The 26,153-nt window shown below is 35.3% G+C and overlaps 1 protein-coding gene across 4 annotated transcripts in view; it reads left to right on the top strand.

Moving 5' to 3' along the window:
• Window positions 1-26,153, top strand: part of LOC136206790 (protein SWEETIE) — a 48,420-nt gene that overhangs the window by 19,273 nt on the left and 2,994 nt on the right. For 3 of the 4 annotated variants that reach the window (XR_010676442.1, XM_065997964.1, XM_065997971.1), the window contains 28 exons: window positions 104-214; window positions 312-479; window positions 681-767; window positions 972-1,065; window positions 2,374-2,442; window positions 2,536-2,658; window positions 2,738-2,806; window positions 2,915-3,022; window positions 3,243-3,331; window positions 5,380-5,536; window positions 9,158-9,307; window positions 9,514-9,563; window positions 9,880-9,979; window positions 10,068-10,124; window positions 10,209-10,276; window positions 10,361-10,454; window positions 11,257-11,480; window positions 12,278-12,419; window positions 12,523-12,591; window positions 15,226-15,282; window positions 15,886-15,972; window positions 16,064-16,192; window positions 16,357-16,560; window positions 16,677-17,135; window positions 19,074-19,139; window positions 24,538-24,635; window positions 24,727-24,823; window positions 25,019-25,157. Coding sequence is in view for 3 of the 4 variants with exons in the window: in XM_065997964.1 (XP_065854036.1) it covers window positions 104-214; window positions 312-479; window positions 681-767; window positions 972-1,065; window positions 2,374-2,442; window positions 2,536-2,658; window positions 2,738-2,806; window positions 2,915-3,022; window positions 3,243-3,331; window positions 5,380-5,536; window positions 9,158-9,307; window positions 9,514-9,563; window positions 9,880-9,979; window positions 10,068-10,124; window positions 10,209-10,276; window positions 10,361-10,454; window positions 11,257-11,480; window positions 12,278-12,419; window positions 12,523-12,591; window positions 15,226-15,282; window positions 15,886-15,972; window positions 16,064-16,192; window positions 16,357-16,560; window positions 16,677-17,135; window positions 19,074-19,139; window positions 24,538-24,635; window positions 24,727-24,823; window positions 25,019-25,157 (3,365 nt within the window). In the remaining variant the exon portion in view is untranslated. The remainder of the gene's footprint in view (window positions 1-103; window positions 215-311; window positions 480-680; window positions 768-971; window positions 1,066-2,373; window positions 2,443-2,535; window positions 2,659-2,737; window positions 2,807-2,914; window positions 3,023-3,242; window positions 3,332-5,379; window positions 5,537-9,157; window positions 9,308-9,513; window positions 9,564-9,879; window positions 9,980-10,067; window positions 10,125-10,208; window positions 10,277-10,360; window positions 10,455-11,256; window positions 11,481-12,277; window positions 12,420-12,522; window positions 12,592-15,225; window positions 15,283-15,885; window positions 15,973-16,063; window positions 16,193-16,356; window positions 16,561-16,676; window positions 17,136-19,073; window positions 19,140-24,537; window positions 24,636-24,726; window positions 24,824-25,018; window positions 25,158-26,153) is intronic. The other variant, XM_065997965.1, reaches the window with a different exon arrangement.

The following is a 26,153-nucleotide window of genomic DNA, read 5'->3' as shown; positions in this document are numbered from 1 at the left end:
AATCTGTCCTGATTTTTTTTTTACCTGCAACTGTAGCTGTGGACATTGTTTCATCTCCTAGTTCTTTCTCAGTTATCTAAATTTTTCTTTTTGCCTTTTGTAGCTTATGGTCTGCAGCTGTTGATGCACTAACAGCATTTATAAAGTGCTTTATGTCTCCCAGATCTGTGGATGATAAAGTCTTACTTCAACCAGTGATTGTATACCTAAATTGGTACATCCCCTAGTTGAACCATATGGTATTGCATTCTCTTTAGACAATTCCACTGCTCTGTACAGTATTGAGTGTTTCTACATTTCTTTGTGTGCAGTGCTTTGTCTTATGTACTACGGCTACAAAGCAAAGAATTGCCAAACATTCAGCAATCAATTGACATTTTCATCATCAAAACGTTGACGGCTTATCAATCACTTCCTGATCCAATGGCATATAGAAGTGAGCATCCCCGAATTATCCAATTGTGCACAGTTCCATATAGGTAACTATTTCCAATTCTCATGTTGTATTACTTTGTTCCACCACATTTTCTATCACTTTACTCTGAGGCTGCAAAGTTGTGTTCACATTCAAGAACTGCAAATTTTTGTTCATGTTCAAGAATATTTACTTTGCGACTTACATGGATTCATGCACCACTGATTTGCTATTTGTTCTTTTATGCATATGGTCATATGAAAAGAGATGCTTCAAGATGTGAGGAAAGCTCATGTTTGAGATTGCTGCTTGACAAAAGAGATGCATGGCTGGGTCCTTGGATTCCTGGAAGGTAGACATTTCAGACTTGTCGAACTAATTGTACAACTTGTTTATATTACTCTCACAGGACTGAGACCTTATAGAATTGAGCTTGAATGAGTTTAGGTGTTATATAAGAAATTTGTCAACTTTTCTTTTTCATATGCCACTTTTTAAGGCAAAGTTCAAACTCTCTTTTTTCCCCCTTTCAATTTAATAGTTATGTTCCTTTCAGAGATTGGCTTGAAGATGAACTTCGTGCATTTCAAGGTGGAAAAGATGGCCTCATGCCTTGTGTATGGGAGAATGAACTTTCAAGTTTTCCTCAGGTTGTAACTGCTGCTGCATAGTTGATCATTCTCAATTACTGAGTATTCTGTTTTGTGCTTAAGTAACTGTCAAGTTTCCCCTATTGAGGAATGCATTACACACTTGGTCAATAATTCTTCTTGACCATGCATGAATTTCTTCTAGCTCTTTGATGACAAATGGATCATGCATTCTTACTTACTCTACACTTCTCGATGAACTAAACCTTGAAGTGCCACTCAGCTAGATTGGAGGATACTTATAGTGTAGGAAGCACCGACATGGGCACTCGTACGGACAAGGGTGCGGGTGCGGAAAATGACATTTTAAAAAAAAGAGATGCAGGTATGGAGGGGCACACCATATATATATATATATATATATATCATAAATAACATTCATTGGTATTATAAACCATAATTAACATCCACGACAAGTCATTAATTCATCAAAAATAAACATTTAATACTTCAAACTATTTAAACTACCAAAATAGGGGGCGGATTATATTCTTTTCAATAGATTTTGATATTTCTTTTTTTATTAGGATTTATTTTATTTTTGTATATGTCAACCCCAATTTTTTGTAAAATTATTAAAAAATACCCTTATATTCTACTTAACTAACTTAGAACCGGTGTCCTCAAAGTGTCCCAGAAGTGTTCCCATTAAAAAAGAAAAGAAAAAGAGGGGACACTTATTTTGGAGTGTCGGGTGTGTGTCCCCGAGTGTCCGACACTCGTACGTGAACCTCCTCCAAGTGTCGGTGCTTCCCATTAAAAAAGAAAAGAAAAAGAGGGGACACTTATTTTGGAGTGTCGGGTGTGTGTCCCCGAGTGTCCGACACTCGTACGTGAACCTCCTCCAAGTGTCGGTGCTTCCTAACTTATACTCTTTATTTGTGATTTTGGCCATCTTGTGTATGATTGGTGTGTGCACATATATATTAAGCATGCATGCATCTAACAAATTATATATGCATGTCGATAAATGCATCTCTGCTGCATCATTTGGTTAAATTGTGTTCAATTTTGTTTTCCACCATGATGTTGAATTACACATACCTATTTTTTCCTAGGCTTCCTTGTACTATTGTAAATTAAGGATAAGATCTAGTTTGTGAATTGCATGTGTTCCTTTCAAACGCTGCCTGAAGAACTTCAACATCTTGTTGCACCTAAATCTCTCATTTTAAACCTACAAATGTCTCTAAGGGCTCTTAAGTGTTGCATGGGTAGATGTGTTATCACCATTTCTGTTCTGCTTTTTCTTATCTTTAATGTCTTCTCTTAAGAATCCTATACTGACGATTATTCTCATTCTTGAAGCCGGAAACAATAAACAAGACATTGGTGAACCAGATGCTTCTTTGTTTTGGAATCATTTTTGCTTCTCAGGTGTGAAAGCTTGATGTGCATTTCATTATTTTAGTCACTTTATTGCATAAGTAGGATGTCTTAGATTGTTGCTTCCTTTCAATTCTTACACAGGATAGTAGTGGGATGCTGCTACTGCTTGGAACGGTAGAGCAGTGCCTGAAAGCTGGAAAAAAGCAAACATGGCATATTGCCAGTCTCACAAATATATGTGTGGGGCTACTTGCTGGTTTGAAGGTGCTTGCTAACCCTGTTTGATTTGTTGCTTAAAGCCATTTTAGGGTTGAGCTATTGGTTTGATTGCATTTTCCACTAGGCTTTGATTGCTTCACGTCCTCAACCTCTAGGAACTGAGATACTAAATACAGCACAAGCTATGTTTCAGGTATTTTTAGTGGGAAATATTATTCTCCCTATTTTAATTTATATTTTTTCTTCTATAATAGCATTTACTGATTGACATGCCTTCTATTGCCATTTATCATTTTAACAGAGTATTCTGGCAGAGGGAGACTCCTGTGCTTCATCTCAACGTAGAGCATCAGCAGAAGGTCTTGGTCTCCTAGCTCGCCTTGGGAATGATATGTTCACAGCCAGAATGGTTAGCTATACGCTATGATGTCTGTGCTACTGTTTTATGTTATTAACTTGATTGTGTAACGTAGATGACATTTCAATCATTCTCAGCCGGAATTTTAATTTTGTTTCAAACAAAATACTACATTTTAAAATTCTTCCACTTATCCTGATACTTTTTTCCGACTAAAACTATTTATTTGATATTTTATCTTCTTCTTTCTCTCTACTATGGTAATAAACAGACTAGATTGCTTCTTGGTGACCTTCCTGGGGCAACAGACTCAAACTACGCGGGAGCAATTGCTTTTGCACTTGGGTGCATTCATCATAGGTGAGATAAAAAAATTTGTTGAATCTTTCTCACTCTTGCTCTTCACACAGATTTACATAAGCATGTATATTCTTGTATTTTCCATTTTTTTTGTTGGTTATAATTGGATAATGCATATGATTGTGCACTTTTTGATTAGTTCGATTTAATGAATGAGTAATTGGATAGTTTTGGATAAAACTTTTTACTATTAACATTTTTTATTAGTATAATATTTTTTTCTCCTTCTAATAATCAAATGTAAAAGAAGAAATGCTTATTACTCAAATCATGTGGCCATTTCCCATATATTGAAAGTTTGAACATATATATACATACATGCACACATTGTTTTTCATTGTCTTATTGTTTAGTGACGTCATAGTTGGTTTTCTTGTTATACAAGTTTGGGCACTTGGTATTTATTAAAGTTGGAAATATAGATGTCATGGAACCGTTTTAGCTAAAAGCTCGAGCTAATAGTTAAAGCTCCACTTCATATTAATAGCTGACACACCCCCACACGCGAAAGCACACTTGGGATTGAAACGTGACAACACAGGCCCATATTACCATGTCCTGCAAATAACTCAACAAATGGGGCTGCCAGGAGTCGAACCCAGGACCACTTGGTCACACTAGATCTGATACCATGTCATGGAACCGTTTTAGCTAAAAGCTCGAGCTAATAGTTAAAGGTCCAGTTCATATTAATAGCTGACACACCCCCACACGCGAAAGCACACTTGGGCTTGAAGCGTGACAACACAGGCCCATATTACCATGTCCTGCAACCGTTTTAGCTAAAAGCTCGAGCTAATAGTTAAAGGTCCACTTCATATTAATAGCTGACAATAGAGAAAGTTGTATGGTGTTTATGAATCATCTATAGAAACTGTTACATAATTATTCAATGCAATAAATGTAAGCATGCCTAAGTCAACTACAACATGCTTAGGCTGCTGCTATAGGACTGTTGTGGGCCTACAATGTCTCCTTGATTGGAGGAGAACCTTGTATGTATATGTGTATTGCTCTTAAGTAATATATATTCATGTAGTCTCTTAATCTACATGTTATCCCACATATTCCTAGTGTATTACATGGTCTATAACATGGTATCAGAGCCTTGTTTTGACTTCTGTTTTGGGTTTCTGGATTGAGATTCCAGAATTTATAGGTTCGTATTTTTGGGCTGTTTCTTTCAGCAGTACTGACTGCCTTGTGAACAGACTATGTGAACCTGGGGTTCCAAGTCTCAGTTCTTCTTCCGATGTCGTTGCCTCTCTGTTTCCGACCTGTATGTCCGGATAGTTTTCCGGTGAATCTCCTTTTGTGCATTGACGCTGCTGGCAGCCTCTTGCGTGTTGCTTCAACTGCGTTCTTGATGTTCCTTTATCGTCTCTCCTGTCCAATTTGTTCTTCCAGGTTGCGTTTCCTGGATTATATTTTTATATTCTAAAGTATCTTGAGTGTACTGTCTCTAAGACTATGTTATCGGTATCTGTAGCAACTGAGCATGATTAAAATCCATGCTTCAGCTTGAGGGGGAGTGTTACATAATAATTCAATGTAATAAATGTAAGCATGCCTAAGTCAACTACAACATGCTTAGGCTTCTATAGGGCTGTTGTGGGCCTACAATGTTTCCTTGATTGAAGGAGAACCTTGTATATATATGTGTATTGCTCTTAAGTAAAAATTATGTCAATGTAGTCTCTTAATCTACATGGTATCCCATGCATTCCTAGTGTATTACATGGTGTATAACAGAAACCACAGGATGGAGGTTTTGTTAGTGAAGTAGTTAGCCTGCACTTAATGAAAAGCCAAAAAATTATCAGACATTGATCCCCTTTTGTATAATGGTTTTCTCATTACAAATGGTTGGTTTAATAGTGGCTTTTGCTTAACCCATATGAATTTGTAATGAAAATGACAGGGGTGTGTTTTCTATTATCAATTTTACAGCAACTGCAATCTGGAAAAGTTGCATTTGTGCAACCTCGTCAATGCTTAATCACACTTTTATAATCAGTTTCTTATCTAATTATCAACCCTATCTTCAGTGCAGGAGGAATGGCACTGTCAAGTTTGGTGCCTTCAACTGTGAGTGCAATATCATCACTGGCTAAAAGTGCAGTTGCTAGTTTACAGATCTGGTCTTTGCATGGACTTCTTTTGACCATTGAAGCTTCTGGTTTCTCATACGTATCTCATGTTCAGGTATTTTATATCAGGTTCAGCTTTCCTTTTATTCATGGTAAATTTCATCTTTCTTTTTCTTTTTTCATATGATGTTGGTATGTGCCAAGGAACCAATTGACCCAAAAGCTTAAGCTGATAGGTAAGACCCACGAATAAATTTTATTATTATCTGTGACACACTCGGCACGCAAATTTGTCCCTTGGCTTGAAGCGTGTAACATAGTCCCATCTTACAATGTGCTGAAATTCTATCATCAAATGGAGTTGTCTGGATTTGAATCCTCGACCATTTCGACTAAGAGGCTCTGATACCATATTAAGGAACCAATTGACTCAAAAGCTTAAGCTGATAGATAAGGCCCAAGAATAGCTTTTATAATTATATCTGGTATTTGTACTTCAATTTGATTGAGAAGAGGAAAATAGGAAACTATGCAAGGTGGGATAAACTACAAAAAAAGAAAAACAAACGCTACGTAATGGCGTCCAGCCAAGTTGGATTTCACTCTAACAAATCACTCCTCCAACTCATAAGCTCATGCATAAGCCTGAAACACCAGCGTGTCTCACAGCAACCTTAAGGACATTTTCTCATTTTTGAAGATGTGTGTATTTGACATCCAAATACTTTGCGGAACATGCAACTGTTATGGGTCCGCAAATAGAATCTCGTCACGGGTCTTTCTACTGCGAAGTCTAGCGTGATCTTTTTGTTCTTGTTACTGCCCTTCCTTTGAGTACCTATTTTTCTTAATTTAGGAATGGTGGTTTTCTGATTAAAAATTCTGCATAAGTTTATTCCATAAAAATCCCCTTTTAAAGAGGTACAATGATTCCTGACCACATAAGGTATCCTTCCCCAAATAGGACTCTAACTGATAAATGCTAAAGATATTCCTAAATGATAAAACTCCTAAATAACAAAAGACTCCTAAATAATAATAAAAACACGTAAATCTGCCTAAATAATAAATAATAAAAGACTCCTAAATAATAACTCTTAAATAATAAAAATCAAATAATAGAACATAAAATAAAATGATCGTAACAGCAATATAAAGTTCCAAACGATGTTGGCACTTGACATATGTTTTGACATAAATGCATATTTAATTAATTGAACAAATGTTTCAAAAGTTTCTGGACACCCAATTCTCCTCAATGATGCTTAAGGGCGATGCCAAATTACCCAAGCTAGTTCACAATCTGAAAACAAGTGCAGGTTTAGACACACACTGATGGAGGAAAAATCCTTATTCTAGTTGAAATACTATTGTTGACACAAATCAAATCCTAAAGATAATAGGAATTGGGGCTGTCAAATCCAAATCAAAATTGGATACCGAAATAAGAATTGGACATGGAATACAATTATGTCCAACTGTCCAAATCTAATCATTTCCATTTAAGTTTTGGTTTTATTTATCTTTTTAGTTTTCCTTTTGCTTTTGGGCTTAGGAATATTGTAGCCTACAAATACCTTAGAGTTGTATCAGTTTTTCAGACTTTCATAATTAATCAATAATATTTTTCTTTAAGATTTTCTCTCAAGTTCTCTTGGTTTTGTCCAAGTGGTGGCTAGATTTTTTTTCTAGTGTTGTTATTTTTAGATACAACTTGCACCCGCTATATCACACATGCACATGCTACTTGAGAACAATTGCGGATAAACAGTTGCTAAGTCTCATTCTCTTGAAGCAGCTGTAAGTGTTCGCATGTTTAATCCAAATGCAATAGTTAATACGTTAATTTAATCTTATTATTATAGGTTAAGAAGTTAAAAAACGCATTATATTCCAATATTCCATGTTTTAGTTTGTAGATAATACAGAATGGGAGCCATTTACATTAAATGGATATGCTAATTCGGAGGGAGGCAACTTTTTAGTAAACATTTAACTCTTTTTGCAATTACTTCCTTATACATCAATTTCAACTATAGATATAGTTTGGCTATTATTTTCTAGATTTGATTATCAGAAAGAGAGAAGACCTTTTTTTTGTGTGTATGGGAGCACAGTATCAAAACAGAAAGAAGATACTGATTATGAATGAGTTGGTATTCTCCATTCTCCATAGGAATCCATCCCAAATGGGGTGGGAATCCTTGAAAATATTCCCCTCAGGGTGGAGAATGGAGAGATTTTTTTCTCTTGTTAGTGCACATGTGGTAAGAATGAGGGGTCCTTGCTCTATGCTTGTCAAGTCCCTGTGGTTCGCTACAAATGAAAATAAGACATAATTTGTATATAGAATTTGTCCAAAATTTTGTATACTTAAACATTTTCTTACATATATACCTAATTACATGTAAAAGCTACATATGAAATATGTATTAAATATTATGAACTATTATATATATATATATATATATATATATATAATTGTTTTAAGATGTTTGGTGTGGTTAAGGAACGACTTCTCAACTATTCCCTTGTCTTTGTGGAAATTTCTCATTGAACAAAAAAAAAAAAAACCATCCTCCAAAATAGAGCAAGTCTATAAATGTGCAATTTAAAATCAAATGAATGGAAAAGAATAGCAAAACAATATATCTAACAACTTTTCAAACCAAAGCAACAATTGAATCTGACAAGAAAGGAAAAGTGATCCCTATAAGGGATGTCAAAGGGGAAAGGCTAGGACAGGGAGTGTCTCCCCGCTCCCTCACCTGCCAAAAGTGGGAACTCCCAATCCATGGTCTCTGCGAAATCATTGTGACAAATAACTGTCCTGTCTATATCTTTAAAATTTATTTACACAAAATGGCAATCACAAATACAATAAAAGAAGGGAATTCACAAAACATACAACAAATATATATGTATGTATGTATGTATATATACATATATCCTGACTTTACATTTAACATAAGGGGAGAATATGTAGAATATGATAATATGATATTAAACCCTTGTCCAACATTTGGGAAATCTTTACCTTTCTTGAGGTCATTTAGGTGATGGTTGTTCCACAAATTTCAATGCTTATAGGAATATTTAAGAGGGTACTCTGATGGCGAATACTGGAATTTTTTTCTTCCACCTAATTTTTTTTTTTTTTTTTGTCATATTCCTTTTCTTTTTGTGAATGGCCTGAAAAAGGGTAGTCATTTTCCAGAAAAGGATTTAGTTTTACATTTAAATAATTATCTCTTGTTTTTTTTTTTTTTATGCTGGATGCAAAATATTTTCCGCTAAACAAATAGAGCCTTAATTGCTTCACTAGCCATGCATGTCTAGTTTACACTAAATACTAGTATCCAAGTTTCGGAGCATATTCAACACTAGTTGATTCAGCCTGTTCTCAGTAAATGCATTATGCATGTAAAGTTGAGTTCTGAGGAGATTTTTCTTTCTAGGGTCCTTTCAGAAATAGAATTGTCAATCATTTGGTTTATTTTCAAACTTGGCTGTGCCATTTCTGGAGCTCATTGTTAAGATTTTCTTAATGACAAAAGATAAGTTTCACTAAATTATTTAGTAGAACTGTGTTTCTGTCAATGCATTCTGGAGTTTCTACTTTACTGGAAGAATATAAACTCTTGCTTTTCTTTTCTGTTGTTACATCCTTATTTGAGTTGCCATATCACTTATTCGACGATTTTCTAATGTTATGGTCTATTTCTCTCTTTTGCAGGGAACACTCAGCCTTGCTATGGATACTCTTTTGTCCGAAGAGAATGGATTGGTTGACCTTCAGCAAGGAGTCGGCCGCCTTATAAATGCTATTGTTGCTGTACTTGGTCCTGAACTTGCCCCTGGTAGCATCTTTTTTTCACGTTGCAAGGTAATTCTTATGGTTGAGAACTTCTGGACTAGTCCGTCTTTTGGACAATTTTTTCTTTTTACATTCTCATTGTCGGTGCTCCTTCAATTGATTTTTGCATGATATGACGAGTGCTCATTTTGTACTACATTTTATCCTTTCTTCTTGAATTGATGTTACTGTAGTTCATGATGCAAAACTAATTCATATGTTGAACTCTGTACCAGTCTGTCATTGCGGAAATCAGTTCTTGGCAAGAAACTGCCACAATGCTTGAGTATGTGTTCAGCTTTCCTTTTTTTTTTTGTTTTTGTTTTTTGTTTATACTTACTGGATTAATCATCAAAAGATCCTAATCTGATCAAATATATTATTATAGTATTTTCTGATGAAACGCTTCATTTGAACTTAGCATTAAAGTTATGGGTGAAATAGCGGGATCAACTTTTATTTATGATTGCTACTTGTAATTGAACTTAGGTTGGAATCAGTTACTTTCATGTTGGTTTTATGATTCTAAATATCAAAGAGTTTCAGCACTTTACACTGTCCATCTCTTCGAAATATTGTTAATTTTTTTTTCATTTGAATAGGAGTGTTCGTTTTACTCAACAACTTGTCCTTTTTGCCTCACAAGCTGTTTCGGTGCATTATCATGTGCAAACTCTTCTATCGACTCTGTCCTCAAGACAGGTTATGTCATTTATATCATTGACATTATTCTAGAAGTAAATTGATATTTCTTTCTGTTATGCTAACTTAAATTGGTCAATGGAAGCAGCCAACGTTACGGCATCTTGCTATCTCCACTCTACGACATCTCATTGAGAAGGATCCGGTAGGTAGTTAGGTCATAGTTAGTTCTGTATGTTCCAACCTCAATCCAAGTCGTATATAGTTCTGCTGATACTCTATTTAACAGGTTTCTGTCATTGAAGAGCAAATAGAAGATATCTTGTTTCGCATGTTAGATGAAGAAACTGATTCTGAGTAAGTTAAAGTCACCCTATATTTTTCCTTACCTTTTCCATTGTATTTGTCATTCATGGCTTTAAATTTCATTTATTCTTTCAGGATTGGTAATCTGGTTCGTGCCACAATTATGAGGTTGCTGCTTGAATCATGCCCTTCACGTCCAGCTCACTGGATATTGATCTGCCGCAAAATGGTAAGCTCTTTCTTTGTGAAAATTGGCATCTCTTTCGCTTGGTATAGAATTTCTTGCAAAACATTCTGGACAATTATATGATCACAATTAAGATGAAACCTTATAAATGCAGAAAAATGGAATACCCACACTCAGTCACTACCCGGGTAAAATGTACAGACTTACTGTAAGTGTTCAAGAAAAAGGCCGTCTAGACCGCCTAGGCGCTCAAAATCGAGAATCCGTTCTGATTTTCCCTGCCTAGGTCCCTTGGGCATTCCCCCTGGCCCTTTTTTTGCCACTTAGGCAGCTCCTAGACCACCTGGATACTGCCTAGGCGGGAATCAAAATGATTTTTTTTTTTTGCTTTATTATAATCACTTTTAAACATTGTTGCATGGTTTTTGGCGAATTGTGTCTATTATTTTTAGATATTTTTGTTTAATTGCGTTCTCTACTTGTTTCCATGATATAGTTTAATACTGTAAGGTCATTGTTCATAGTTTTTGGTGAATTATATTACTCATGCACATTATTTTTTACTTGTTTAATTTGTTTTAATGATGTTGTTTAAATGTTGTTGCTAGCACATTTCACGGCTATGAGAATACTTTATAAATGGCACCATAAAGACAAACCAATGTACTAAACAATTGAAATATTAAAAAGAACAAGACGCAAATTCTCTTTCTGAAATTCATTCACTCTAAGATGGTAGCTCAAAATCATTAGTCTACGGGTCCTGTGCGCGCACACACACATATTCTTTTTTTTCCCTTACAGAAGTTTCTGTCCTAATTGAATCAACTCTAACCCTGTTCAGGTTCTTGCTACATCAGCAAGGCAAGATGCTGAAGCTGAAACTGAATCAGGAAATGATCTTAAAGATAGAGACAGCGACTCAAGAGCAAACCTTGGAGAAGATGATGAAAATATGGTCTCTGGCTCCAAGGCTATGTCACTGCAAGGTTATGCATATGAAGCTTCCAATGTCAATCCTAGCAGAGATAAACACCTCAGAAACCGAACGAGAGTTTTTGCTGCTGAGTAATCCTTTTTCTTTTTCCAATACATTTTCCATTGTGCAGAGTGTGATAATATGTTTGCATTGAGCTTTCCATTGTGCCGAGCGTGATAATATGTTTGCATAGAGCTCTCTCTCTCTCTCTCTCTCTCTCTCTTGCTCCATTCTGTTTTACAGCTCCCCAAGAATGTCTTGACCGAATTTTTCGTTCAATAGTTTGAAATTGCTACAACAATTTGTTAGTAATGTGTTACTTTATGAGCTGTGTGTATAAATCTGTCCATCTGTTTCTAGTCTGGTCACACATACTACTAAATCTTTGTAGTGTTATAAAAACTATTCTTGGGCATATTATGTATTAACTCTTTTTGGGTCAATTGGTTCCTTGACATGGTATTTGAGCCTCTTTAGACCAAAAGGTCAAGGGTTTGAATCCTAGTAACTACATTTGTTAATGAATTTTCGACACATAGTAGAGTAGGCTTGTATTGTACACGTGCAGGGTGCCTCAGAGATAATAAAAACTATCCTTGGGCTTTAGCTATCTGCTTAGGCTTTTGAGTCAAATGGCTCCTTGACACACAATTAATCCCAAGGAATTTTGAAATCTATGGCTATCCGACCATAGATAGGATTTGTACAAAGCCCTTGTGGCATATGAAGCGAGTTAGTTCTGCAAGTAACCAATTTGAGTAAAGTTGATTAATTTTTGTCATGGATGTCTTTTGTTGACAAATTTTGCAACTCAAAGTAGCTACACGACTTGAGTGCATTTTTTATTTATTTATCATCTATAGTTAACTAAATAATTGTAGTATAGGTGTTTGAGTCATCTGCCAACAGCTGTGGGGAGCTGTCCAGCTCATTTCGACCTCACTTTGGCAAGAGAAAGACCAACTGGAGAGATTTCTAGAGATTGGCTCGTCCTTCATCTACAAGATCTGATTTCATTGGCTTATCAGGTTTTTGACTTACCAGTCAATATTGGCATAGTATATTAGCTTACATCTTGAAGCTCCAACTTAGTTCAGTATTGATGTTTAATCCATTTCCTTCATGACACAGATAAGCACAATTCAGTTTGAAAATATGCGGTCAATTGGTGTGGGACTTCTTAGCACCATTGTGGATAAGGTACGTTTGAGAGAGAACTTTCACGGAGAATTTTTCTTTTTCAGATTATTAGTAATTAAAATTTAGCTTTTTGATATTGTTAGCCTTGATTAGTTAGTAGACTTACATCTAGGATGACGAAAAATGGCATGGGTGAATTATGATTTAATTTCAACTCAACCCACGTACACTTAGAGTTAGTTTGTATTTCAATAGTATTGATTAGATGGAGTATATTAGCAAGTTGGATAGGTTGGATAGTTTCCTTAATTGGTTTATACTTTATAAAGGGTTGGATGGGTTATGTCGATGATAATTTTTTACTTATCTCTATTTTTCTTAATTGTATTAAATCTTGATTTTTGAGTCCTTTAATTTAATTTTTGTTGCTGGTTTGTTTTTTTTAACACAAATTTGTTAACTTTAATTTTTTATCCTTTATCTTTTAATTTTTTCTAGTTTATGTTTTACATAAAACTTTTCTTTTTTTATATATATTTTGAATAATGTTTATGCTAACTAACATATGTTTACTAGTTTATATATATATATATATATATATATATATATATATATATACAAATGCACCATTTTCCTTTTCCGTTACTAAATTTTTTTTAAATATGATTTTCGCTATTATTTTATCCTTTTTGCTTAATTGTTTTAGATTTTGATTTTTTTATACTTCATATATGTAAGAGATAATATTTAAAAGTTATTTCGGACCTTACCTTTAAGCATAAGCTTGTGGGTAAGTTGGTTTCTTGACATGACATTAGAGCCTTTTAGACCAGGAGATTGAGAGTTTAAATCTTGGCAGAACCATATATTGTTGAATTGCAACATATGGTAGAGTGAGACTTTAAGCCCAAAGAGAATTTTTGTGCAGGGGTGACAAAGATAATATATAAAAAGGGATAAGGTCCAAAAATAACCTAACATTGGCAGCCAAGAGCAATAATACCCCTAACGTTAAAAATGGTAGAATTAAGGGTCGAAGGTTAACAACTTGGTCCAAATTTAGACAACATTTAACAGATCTTAACTCTGTTAATAATTCTGTTTTCTCTATGCCATGTCATCAAATATCAGGTGAACCTTTCGAATTTGATGTTAACCAAAATTTCAGCTTAATCCCTGCATCTGCATCTGTTCATACCTTGTGTAAAACTCAAATTCCCAAACTAAAATGGCGAAAACCCTAACCCATATCTCCTAATTGAAAAAACCCAAGAACCCTAAATTTTCAGTTTCATATGTAAAAAACCCAATGTAAATTACTGGTTCCAAGTCAGTTTGAATAGGTGCAAATCTGGTAGTGACAAAACAAAATTAATTTTCTATAATATGTTGATACAACTTTTCAAAGTTCATGTAGGAGACATTAACAACAGCTTACGGTTCTCCCTTGTATCACACTCTACCAAAGGATGAAAAATAATTTATTATGTTTGCTTGATGTTGTGGTAGGAAAGAGATGGTAATAAATATATGCAAAAAGCATCCTGAGGCCCTTGATCTTTCATTTTTTGGTTCATTAAGCCTTTGATCTTTTATTTGGATGCATTAAGCCCTTGATCTTTTATTTTTTGGTTCATTATGCCTTTGATCTTTTATTTGCATGCACTAAGCCCTTGTTCATTTATTTTTGGTCATATTAAGCTCCTGATGACAAAAAAAAAAGAGTCATCTTTGAACATAAAACTCGGTTAACAGAGTGTTGTTCATTTCACCTACTTTCGAAAATTGTATTTTTCACAGTTTGAAAGTAGTTTTGATATGTGTAATGTGACTATAGGGAAACTGTAAAAACCTTATTTCAGACTATAAAAAATATAATTTAAAACACAGATGAAATGAATAATATGTTCACCACTAACTAATTTGGCAAGCAAGGGCTTAATGAGATAAAAAATAAATGATCCAGGGGCTTAATGTGTTCAAATAAAAGATCAGGGGCCTCATGAACCTTTTTGCCATAAATATATGATATAAGATCAAATAAGATAAGAATGCAAAAATGCTTATCAACATGTCTGCATCAGCAGCAGATTTAAACCATATACATTTTTTTTCCTGAATTTTGATATTAAAATTTAGAATCATCAGCGGCTTCTTGAATTTCATCTGGGCCTCAACCTGGTAGTCATGGAACAGCTTTCTTAATCTCTTTTCTTCTTATTTGTGGTTACCTTTTAGGTTCAATAGACGTATACACTATCCTCCGTGCTATATTATCTTTTCGTTTTTGTCTCAGTTTTTTTTTTCTTTTATGGGAAAAAAATCATATCCCCTTCCCTTTAAATAACATGATACAGTTGCTTGGAATCCCTAATTTCTCTCTCACGTTTCATTCCGGTTCTATTATTTATTTCCCTTCACTAGGGAATTATGTCTTTAGGACATTGCTTAGCCTTTAAGTTTTACATCACCACAAGTGAAAACTACTGTTGATAACTTGAAACTATTTTAGACTGTTCCGGCATTATGTTAGATTGCTGGGAGGTTAATCTGGCAGTTGCTATGTTTTGTTACAGTGTTTTGTTGTGAATAATGTTCATGTCTTCTCTGCAAGGCTTGAATTCATTTTGCAATCTCTTCTTGATTTTTGTGGTGTGCTCTGGCTTTTAACTTGTTTTTATTTTTGAAAAACAGTTTGAAACAACTTCTGATCCAGATCTTCCAGGCCACCTTTTGCTGGAACAGTACCAGGTATTTTGATGACTTAGTTGTGAATATTGGACAGGACATTTACTTGCTACATGGCTCCACGCCACCAACTGAGCTAATTGCTGCAATGCATGTTATTAAGCTCCTATTTCTAACATTATAGCAGCTAAAAAAAAATTCAAAATCAGATGATGCTAATTAGATCATCATAGCTTTTTGTTGATTAATAATTACACACCCAATATGAAATAAAATAAATTTCAAACTGTCCTTTTTACATAATCAAATCTGGATTATGATAAATTGTTTATGGCTATTTTTTTTTATAAGTATAATGCATATTTTTTTTTGTATATTTATGAATGCAAATTTATTTGATGTATATGGTTTATGGCGAGGGTGAGCCTTGGCGCAACGGTAAAACGTTGTTGTCGTGTGACCGAAGGTCACGGGTTCGAGTCTTAGGAGCGGCCTCTTGCCAAAAAAATTGGCAAGGGAAGGCTCGCCCCCAGTACAACCTTGTGGTGGGACCCCTCCCCGGACCCTCGCTTAGCGGGGACGCGTAATGCATGGGGCCGCCCTTTTTTTTTATATGGTTTATGGCATTGCAACACATCTTGAGCAATTTAGTTTTTTTGACACTAGGCCCAACTATTATCTGCTGTTCGTACGGCATTAGATGCGTCCTCTGGCCCTATTCTTCTGGAGGCAGGTTTGCAGTTGGCTACTAAGGTTTGGCATCAAGATATATGGTTGTTATGCTTTCATCAGTTTCCTAGAAGATGCTGTAAATAATGTCAACAAATTGACTGTTGTTTCTTAGATGATGACAAGTGGAATATTGGGTGGTGATCAAGCTGCAGTGAAACGCATATTTTCATTAATTTCTCGACCACTAGATGAGTTCAAAGATATTTATTATCCTTCATTTGCAGAATGGGTGTCTTGCAAGGTATCTGCTTCTTTGAATGTCTTGGGGGGCAGGGAAAAAGTAACCTTTAAATTGTTTGGAGTGTTCACATTGTGATTTTTTAAATACAGAAGAAGCTCTTTGCTTTGTGAATGTTGCAAAATTACTTTTACTTAAGAAGATCTAACTTCTTTGATGTGAAATAGATCAAGATAAGGCTTCTGGCTGCTCATGCTTCTCTGAAATGTTACACATTTGCATTCTTGAGGAGTCACCATAGTGGGGTTTCAGATGAGTGTCTTGCATTACTACCATTGTTCTCAAGGAGTTCAAGTCTTCTAGGGAAGTACTGGCTTGGTGTTCTGAAGGACTATAGCTATATGTGCTTGTGCTTGAACCTCAAGAAAAATGTAAGCATGATGTAGAAAAAGTACCAAAATCTATTAATTATCGTCTTGTTTACTGTAAAATCTTATTATGTTTCGCACAAAGTTTTATATCTTAGGTATTTTCTCTTGTCTTGCAGTGGAATCCATTCCTTGATGGAATTCAATCACCTCTAGTTTCATCAAAATTGCTTCCTAGTTTAGAAGAAGCTTGGCCTGTGATTTTGCAAGCTCTTGCTTTGGATTCAATCCCTTCAAATGCAGATTCAAATTTGAGGACAACTGTTGATAATGCAACATCAAAAAGCAGTTTAATATCTGGCTATAGCATGGTTGAACTGGAGTTGAAGGACTATCAATTTATTTGGGGCTTTGCTCTGCTCGTTTTGTTCCAACAGCAACATCCAACAGTTAATAGGCAAATAATCCCATTTAACGCTGGTAAAGGTACATTTTGTGAGGACTCCTCAGTTGAGGAAACAAATTCCGCAGCTTTGAAGCTGTTCGAAATTGTGCTACCGGTTTTCCAGTTTCTTTCATCAGATAGATTCTTCACTGCTGACTATCTTACTTCAGATATTTGCCAAGAGTTGCTTCAGGTGTTAATCTATCTCTGTTCCTATAGATCTTATGGATCATGTAAATGTCAGGAATAGAATTCTGACTCAGTTTCAGATTAGTAATTTAGAAAGGAATAGAAAGATTAGGAAGAGAAAAGAGAGAAGCGAATTTAGTGGGAAGTACTTAATTGCATTTCATTTGATAATCCTTTCCTGGAAAGGTATGACCTCTCTAATATAGCTAGAATAGCTGAGGTCGCAAACGGTTGCAAGAACAGCTGGTAATACAGCTGTGTAACAAACTACTGCAGTCCAAAATAGGCCAAAGTCAAAGCAATCTACACAAATAAACTAAGTAATGAAATAGCTATTAACAGAGCTAATTCCAGCAGCTACCAGACTTGAGCAATATAGGAAATTAACAGAATTAACAGCCAAGGAGCTAAATTACTTCATAGGTCCTTTTCTCCGTGACAGAATTAACTTGCTAATATACTCCAGAGCGCACCTTCGCTATTGAGGGTTCACTTCACTCTTACTAGACTACCTCTTCAAAGCATGCTGGCTAAGGAGACGTTTATACGTGGCACACCTCCATGTGTAGTTGAAAAAGTCTTTTCTATTAATTAGAAAAGAGATCAATTTCTGGACATTTATCTGATATTATAAAGAGATCAATTTTCAGTTTTGGCTACATGCATATATGAAGTTTGATCTTGCAGAATTTGGTAAGCATGCTGTAAAAAATAGAATACTACATGCGTATATTTTATTTTTCTTCAATTGCCAGCTGTGTGCTTTTATTTTGCTTCGTGCTAGGATCATAGTTGTTGGGGGGCTTGGCCCTAGGCGCCTCTGCAGCAGAGCGCGCGCATGGAATGCGCCTCGTGGAACTTGTTGCCTTGTATGAGGTGCGCCTAGGTGCAGATATAGGATTTTTTAGGGGTTTGGATTAGTATAAGTTGTTCTAGTCTCAGCCATATGATATTCTTATGATCAAGGACTGAGATTAAATTAGAAAGAAGAAAAAAGAAAAGGAAAGGAAAAAAGATGAAGATATGAAGACAAAATATTAGAATAAGAAATAAATGAATAGAAAAAGGAAACAACATAAATTCGAATAAGAACGAAAGAAATAGAAAAAGGAAAGAATATCAATTAGAATAATAAAGAAAGATACAAAAACGGAAAAAAAATCAGTGAGAATAAGAAAGAAATAAACTGAAAAGGAAAAAACAACAATTTGAATAAGAAAGAAAGAAATAGAAAAACGAAAGAAGATCAATTAAAATAAGAAATAAATAGCGAACACAAAGGACAGAAGATTAAGATCTGAATAAATACAATGCAGTATTGAATTCTTACTTCCACTGTGTTCTTTTTGTGTTTGTGAACTGTGAGGAACCTCTGCTGCAAAACAGAGTTTTTGGATTTCAAATTTTATTATGAATTATAATTATGTAAGAGTTAATAGTTAATTTGAAATTTATTTCATGCATTTTATGATTAAGATTGTTGGTATTTGACTATGTGTTGTACTTTAGAAATATTAACGGTTGTCATATACTCCCCCATTCCATTATATAAGTCATTCTAGGGTATTTCACACAAATTAAGAAACACAATTAATATAGAGTTAAATTAATGAATTTACAGTGGTTAACTAAAACAAATTATCTCTCATGTAATGGTTGGAGAATAAGCCCTGAAATGTTCAAAAACACATGGACCAAGGCAAAAATTTAATGCTTAAATTCTTGAAAAACTAGAATGACTTATATTTGGGAAAACAACTAATTTGCTAGAGTGACTTATAAAGTGGAATGGAGGGAGTATCATTTTATATATATTTTAGTGCGCCTTGTGTTGTTTGGGCGATGCTGTGTGCCTTAAATAACTATTGCTAGGATTATTTTTTTTGTTCAGTATTTTTCTTAAAAAAAACTAGTAGGCCCTTACAGCTTTATATTACTGCAGGTTTTTGCTTACTCCATTTACATGGATAATTCTTGGAATAGTCTTGCAATATCGGTTCTGTCACAGGTACGCTTTGACTAATGTTTCAAAATGATACATGTGCTTAATCTGAGATTTAAAACAATTCATTTTTCATTGCTGAAGATTCCAAATATGTGAAATGGATCGTAGCATCAAGCATTAAGTTGGACCATGCCTTTTTCCATAGTACCAGTAAAGAGTTTCATGTTCTATACATTTTCAGTTGTTATTCTCAATGGTTAAAGTCTGAATTTATACCCACTGTAATTGATACAAATAGGATCTAACTTTACCAAAGAAATGGATGATGATTACATGTGTTTACATGACTACTTTGTTGACGTTTAATTGTTATTAAAATAGCAGACTTGTCCTTGATAATATTTTTTAGGTATCAAGTAACGGAGTGTCAGTAACACTATGAGTGCAGTATCTTGCCTTGCTCCTGTAGCAAGTACTTTTGACCCCTTATTTTAGCAAAAGTTAGTTCTCTGTGCTAATGTCTTTCTGTTGACAAGGGAAATTTGTAACAAACTAACATAGGTAGTTTTACACATCTGATTAGGAAGCCATATAGGAGGCCCACGCAAATCTCTAAATCTGTTTATTCCTTACTAGGCTACATTCTCTCTTATATATATGTGTCACGATTAGGGATTTCTGACAAGTTCACTTCATGATGGTATACCATGGTGCATGCTGTTTGCAGATGATATTGTGTTGGTTGATGAGACGAAAGAAGGAGCAGAGAGGAAGTTGGAACTATGGAGACAAACTCTAGAATCTAGAGGTTTTAAGTTGAGCCGAAGTAAGACAGAATATTTGGAGTGTAAGTTTAGCGGCCATAGGAGTAGGGAGGCAGGGACAATCACCCTAGATGGGAGAGTTGTTCAGGCCTCGGATTGCTTCCGGTATTTAGGATCTATTATCCAAACGGATGGAGATGTTGCTCATAGGATTAAAGCTGGTTGGTCGAAGTGGAAGAGTGCTACGGGTTTCCTTTGTGACCCCGGCATGCCTAATAGATTGAAGGGAAAATTCTACCGGACGGCAATTAGACCAGCATTGTTATATGGTACGGAGTGTTGGGCAGTGAAACACTGCCACATCCATAAGATGTCGGTGGCGGAGATGCGTATGTTGAGATGGATGTGTGGTCATACGAGAAAGGATCGGGTGAGTAATGAAATAATTAGGACAAAAGTAGGGGTCACATCTATTGAGAATAAAATGAGAGAAAACCGACTAAGGTGGTTTGGCCATGTGAGACGTAGAGCGCTTGATGCGCCGGTTAGGAGAACCGAAGAGTGGCAAAGGGATGTAGTGGTGAGGGGTAGGGGAAGACCTAAGCAAACTTGAAGGAGGGTGATCGAGAGTGATATGAGTTTACTGGGAATTGAGGAAAATATGGTAGTGGATAGGACGGAGTGGAGGGAGCGAATTTGTGTCGCTGACACGACTTGATTTCACGGTTTTATATGATGGTTCATATTAGCCGACCCTGAATCATTTCAGGACTAAGGCTTTGTTGTTGTTGTTGTTGATTAGGGATTTCTGACAGAAGTAGTTAAGGCAGAATAGAGTTTAGGGAAGATAAGAGCAGAGAAGAAGAAAGAAACAGAGGGATAGGGGAGAGAATCGCAGAGTTTCGAGAAGAAAGGAAGAAGGAAGACAAAGTAAGATTTATTAATATTCATCTGATATCCTAAACTGTTAAGGAAGAGACTAAATAGGAAAAACTGGTGCTGATGTGGCAGCAGTTACAAATCACACAGCTGTTTACATCTGTTGTAACAAACTCCTAATAGGTAATAACAACTATTAACTATTAAGGCAATACAAGAAGACAAATAAATATCTAAATGATGTCTCATTAATCCCCCTTTATTTCCTACTCTATATTGTGATAATACTCCCCCCTTTAATGCATTATTGTCCCCAAGAATGTACAAAGGAGTGAACCTAGCTGCCAACATAGACTGATGCTCCCAAGTAGCGTCAAGCGCTGCCACACCATTCAGTTCTACACTTATTTTAATCTGCTGGTTGGAATCAACAACCTGAATAGCCTTCTGTATCTCTTCGATATCCATATATTGAAGGCTAAGTGTCAGAACTTGAAGAGATAGCTTGCCTCTACTTCTCTTTCGCGGTGAAGGAAGTCCATGTGCAAAGAACTGCTGAATTACATGATTACCAAACACATCAGTCATCAAAGCAAGAAGTTGGGGCGTAAATTCCTGATAACCCATGGTTTTTTTAGCAATTGTGGCTGTGTCGAGTTGTTGTTGAATGAATCTACTGCCATAGTGATCAACACTGAACTCAGCAACATAATCAACAATTCTTGAAGGCTCAAGGCACTTAGTTTTGTCTCCCTTTAACTCCCCCATGAGTGATGATGCAAAACTTCCATCCCAATTGGATCCTGCATCCAATTGCCGAGGCCTCATGATGTCCCCTGCTAAATTCCTCATCTGACTTGTGAAGTGCACATGAAAATCGATAGCTGCAATCATTCCTTCACCAACAATACCTCCAGTGTTGACCTCAATAGCCATATCAGCATTCATGGTATATGGCTCTCCTGCCTTTCCAATGGCAGCAAGGAACTCATTTTCATACGCAACCATTCCTTGCATTTCATTCCCAGCAAGTAAATCTGTCAAATTCCCGTAGAAGAAAATTCTTATCAATAATTCCATTTATTAACAAATTCATGACAGTGAAGGAAGTTGAAAGTTGTATAAAATCCTTGATTGCACCCACAATCAAAACAATGAAAACTTTTGGTATGAACATATCTACTGCTGAAATTGAAGCACGGCCAACAAGGGCACCGAACAAGGCAGAGGACACAAGGGCTAGTGGTGTTTCCATCAACATCTAGGGCATCCGTTCTCTCTCGAATTATGTGGCTTATGCCTGCTAACTCAATAAGGATTCCAGCATTTTCACTAATAAGACCATATTCATTAAGAGACAATCCAATTTCGATGGTGCCAAGCATCCTCAGGGTAGCTACTGCAATTCTATCCATAGCAAGCTGAAATTAACAGAATTGCCTACTGCAATGGCAAATTTGAGAATGACAGATTCATATCCCAACATAACATTTGCAGCCTTCACCTTCCGATGAATAGTCCTGTGATTACAATACTCATGAAGGTATTCCAACTCCCGTGACGCACCTAATGCCATTCTTTTCCTTGTTTTCCAAACTAAAACAAGCTCCTCAGGCTTGTTCTGGCTTAGACTATTTGCAACACTTAATTTTGGCATAAAGGAATACGCCAAAAGACGTCCTTCAACTTCATGTTTGAAAGCTGCATCCCTTCGAAACCTCCCTTTCCAAGGACATTCTTCTCGCAGAAGTTTTCTTCCGTCCGCTTCTTTTTCCCTCTTTCAAATTGATACAATAACTGACGAGGAGCAGAACTGTCCAATGGGAGTAGTGCAAAGGCTCAGAGCCTTAGCATCAATTGGAGGATCAGGAGTTGCACTCCTTGACAATGACAAACCGATAAGAGCAGCATAACTATGAGAGTAAGATGGCCCAATAGTTTGACCAGCAGCTAGGCTCACATTGGTTACCAAAACGTAATTTTTCTGGAGTTTTCTGGTTGAACACTGATAGTAGATTGGTTTCAGGCTGATGTTTCGGTTTGATTTGGGTGTTTTGGGCAGAAGGTGAAAGGGTGATTGGAGATGTGAAAGTTGGGTTAGGTTTCAGATTGTTTTGGGTGTTTAGGGTCCAAATGGTTTAGGTTGCAATTCTTTCCTATCATCTTTGGATTGCTCAAGGGCTGCTTGCAGTGCTCTAGGGTAATAAGATCTCTCAACAAATAGGAAAAACTGGTGTTGAACGAGGCAGCAGTTACAAATCACACAGCAGTGCTATTTACAGCTTTTATAACAAACTCTTAATAGGTAATAACAACTATTAAGGCAATAAAAGACAAATAACTATCTAAATAATCTCTCATTAATCTCCCTTTAATTCCTACTCTATATCGTGACAATATATATATATATATATATAGGGTAAATAATTATAAAGTCCTTATGTTTTTACTTAACATACTAGTAGGTCCATCCTATTATTATAAGGTCCTTAAGTTTTATTTTAATCAACTCTTTAATCCTTCCATATGTTTTTGTAGATGAAAGTCCAAATTGCCCCTAGTTATTTACATAAAAAAAAACTTATTTTTTAATTTCAAATCTAATCGAAATAGTTTTAATAAAGTTTATGAAGTATATATATACCGAAATTTATGTAATTGTATATACTAATCATTTCTTCTGACTCTGTTTCAAATTCGATAAATGTTGGTTGATCGTATATTTCATTATAGTTCTATGATTCAGAGTATCATTTCCTATTTGATCCCTTTGAATTCCATATTCGAAGTTGCGATCGGATCTATTCATTAAAAAGAATTGAGTCAATACATTTCTTATGTACCCATAGGTACTATATTGGATTTGAATCAGATTTAGGATCAATCCATATTGATTGACTGCCTCCATTATGTTGTTGCTAGCAAATACCACTGTTTTTTGTTTTGGATCTTCCAAATCATTCCCGCAGGAGATCCGGACCCATTTTTTGCTGATCCTTCGATAAAAAGATTCATTCTCTTCATAAAAAAGAGGTAGAACCAATAAAGATTTCTTTTTCGATTCATCCCTGGAGTTGAATACCTCATTCAAGAATTGTTTTGATCCAATCCGTAGGAATCAATAAAACGGGTAAATCCCTTTTTTTTTCATTTATAAAATTTATTAGAGATAAATAAAGAGTAATTTTTACAATTTATATAGTTTTGCTCTTATTTTTATAATTTTTGAAATATTTTTCATTCATTTTTTTAGTCAATAAAATTTAGGCTACTAAATTAAATTTCTATAATTATATAAAATTTAATAAATTAATTACTCAATATTGTAGAGATTATGCAGGAAAACAATATTGTAGAGACTGTTGGAAAAAAGGAGAAAAAAACATAAAATAGAAAAAATAGATGTTTTATTATTAAAATATAGCATAAAGGGTAATTTTGGTATTTTAAAATTTATTTAGTATAGTTTGACCATTGACTCTAACATAAGGACTAAGGAGTTGATGAAACTAAAAACTGAGGGACTATATAATTATTTCTAAAAACAGAGGGACTAACTAGTGTATTACGTAAAAACTTAGGGACTTTATAATTATTTACCCATATATATATATAGGCTGTTCATACCAGTATTATACAGGAATAATAATATTATACTATCTCATATTTTTATATACTTTCCCTAGCTTGATCAGTTTTTCTTCTTTTCTGGAAAATATATTTTGATGTCTGTAGAGTATTTGCATGTTCTTTATGAAGTGCAACATCATTTTTAAACACATGGTAGGTGCTCAGTTAAATGTGTATTTTGTGCACAGATTGTGCAGAATTGCCCCAACAACTTTCTTGAAGCAGAAAATTTTGTTTATCTTGCTGTGGAACTTCTTTTGGCTTATATCTTCAATGTTCTACAGAGGTTATAAACTTATATTAATGTTGAATATTTTATTTTTAAACAAAATTCCTGTGGGGTTTATAAGTGTTGGCTCATGGTTCCCTTCTTTTAGGTGCAGGACTGATGTATCAGATCCCTCGAACCAGGAGGGATTATTATCTCCATTATTTATTGCAGCAAAGGCAATTCTCACTCGTTTTGAGCCGAAGGTGTGTTAGCTTTATCAGGTCACATTGTTCTCATACCTTTTTGGTTTGCGGTGTTTCTAATATGCATTATTTTGAAGCTTAATGAATTTGCTGATCAAGCATGCCCATTCTCTGATTATCTTCTTTTCTGCTTTTAGAATTTAAAACTGCGAGATGTCATTTTCTTTTTCCGAATTTCTTTGTCTTCACATGCAGAACAAACTGAAGTCCATACTGTTGGCCTTTCTGTTGATCAGCTACAAGTGTATCAGAGAAGCTTTAACAGAATCCTGCTTTACAATAGTTAATGATTTTGTCAAGTTCACCTGCCCTTTGCTTGAGGAATTGGTTGATGGTTAGCATCTTGTGCCTCACACTTGCATTTTACATAGAAACTGATAAGGTTGTGTTTTCTTCTCCGAATAATTGCATGACAAGTAGTAAAATCCTATACTTGAATTGGCAATTTTAGTTTTGTGGCTTTTCACTGTTTAAATATTCTGAAAATTTAAACTCAAGCTTTCCATGGTTTCAGAATACATAAAGGTGTATGTTAGGTAATATATAAATGCATGAGTCTTGACCTGAAAGAGAATTTATGCACATTATATCAGAAGAGCACCTAGTTAGTAACCTAAACAAATGAAGACTTGAATAAGGTTATAAAACAAAAATAAACGTATCACAGAACTCTGCAAAAACTTAGAAGTAAATATTTTCACAACTAAGCCTACATGAAGGGTGTGTTCATTTGGAGGGATGAGAGGGAGGGTGGATGATAAAGTTGTCCAAATAAGTCCAACTTTTTCATCTCATCCCTCCAAATGAACAAACACCAAATTTAGAGAAGTTTTTAAGTATTCAAACTTGGTTTTCCCTGAGTGTCTAGTTGTCTGAAGTGCTATGTGGAAATCATTGGGTGGCAAAAGCAAACAATTGACATACGAGTTTGGAAATGGGGGTTAGAGAGAGAGAGGATATCAAGTGCTATGTGGAATCATTGGGTGGCAAAAGTGCAACCTTTTTATCCACCTCCCTCTCATCCCTCCAGCGAACACACCCAAATTTAGAGAAGTTTTTAAGTATTCAAACTTGGTTTTCCCTGAGTGTCTAGTTGTTTGAAGTGCTATGTGGAAATCATTGGGTGGCAAAAGCAAACAATTGACATACGAGATTGGAAATGGGGGTTAGAGAGGGAGAGGATATCAAGGGCTATGTGGAATCATTGGGTGGAAAAAGTCCAACCTTTTCATCCACCTCCCTCTCATCCCTCCAAACGAACACGCCCAAATTTAGAGAAGTTTTTAAGTATTCAAACTTGGTTTTCCCTGAATGTCTAGTTGTTTGAAGT

This window comes from Euphorbia lathyris, chromosome 1 (genome assembly GCF_963576675.1).
Source record: "Euphorbia lathyris chromosome 1, ddEupLath1.1, whole genome shotgun sequence".
Lineage (NCBI taxonomy): Eukaryota > Viridiplantae > Streptophyta > Magnoliopsida > Malpighiales > Euphorbiaceae > Euphorbia > Euphorbia lathyris.
This window is presented reverse-complemented; position numbering and strand designations above follow the sequence as displayed.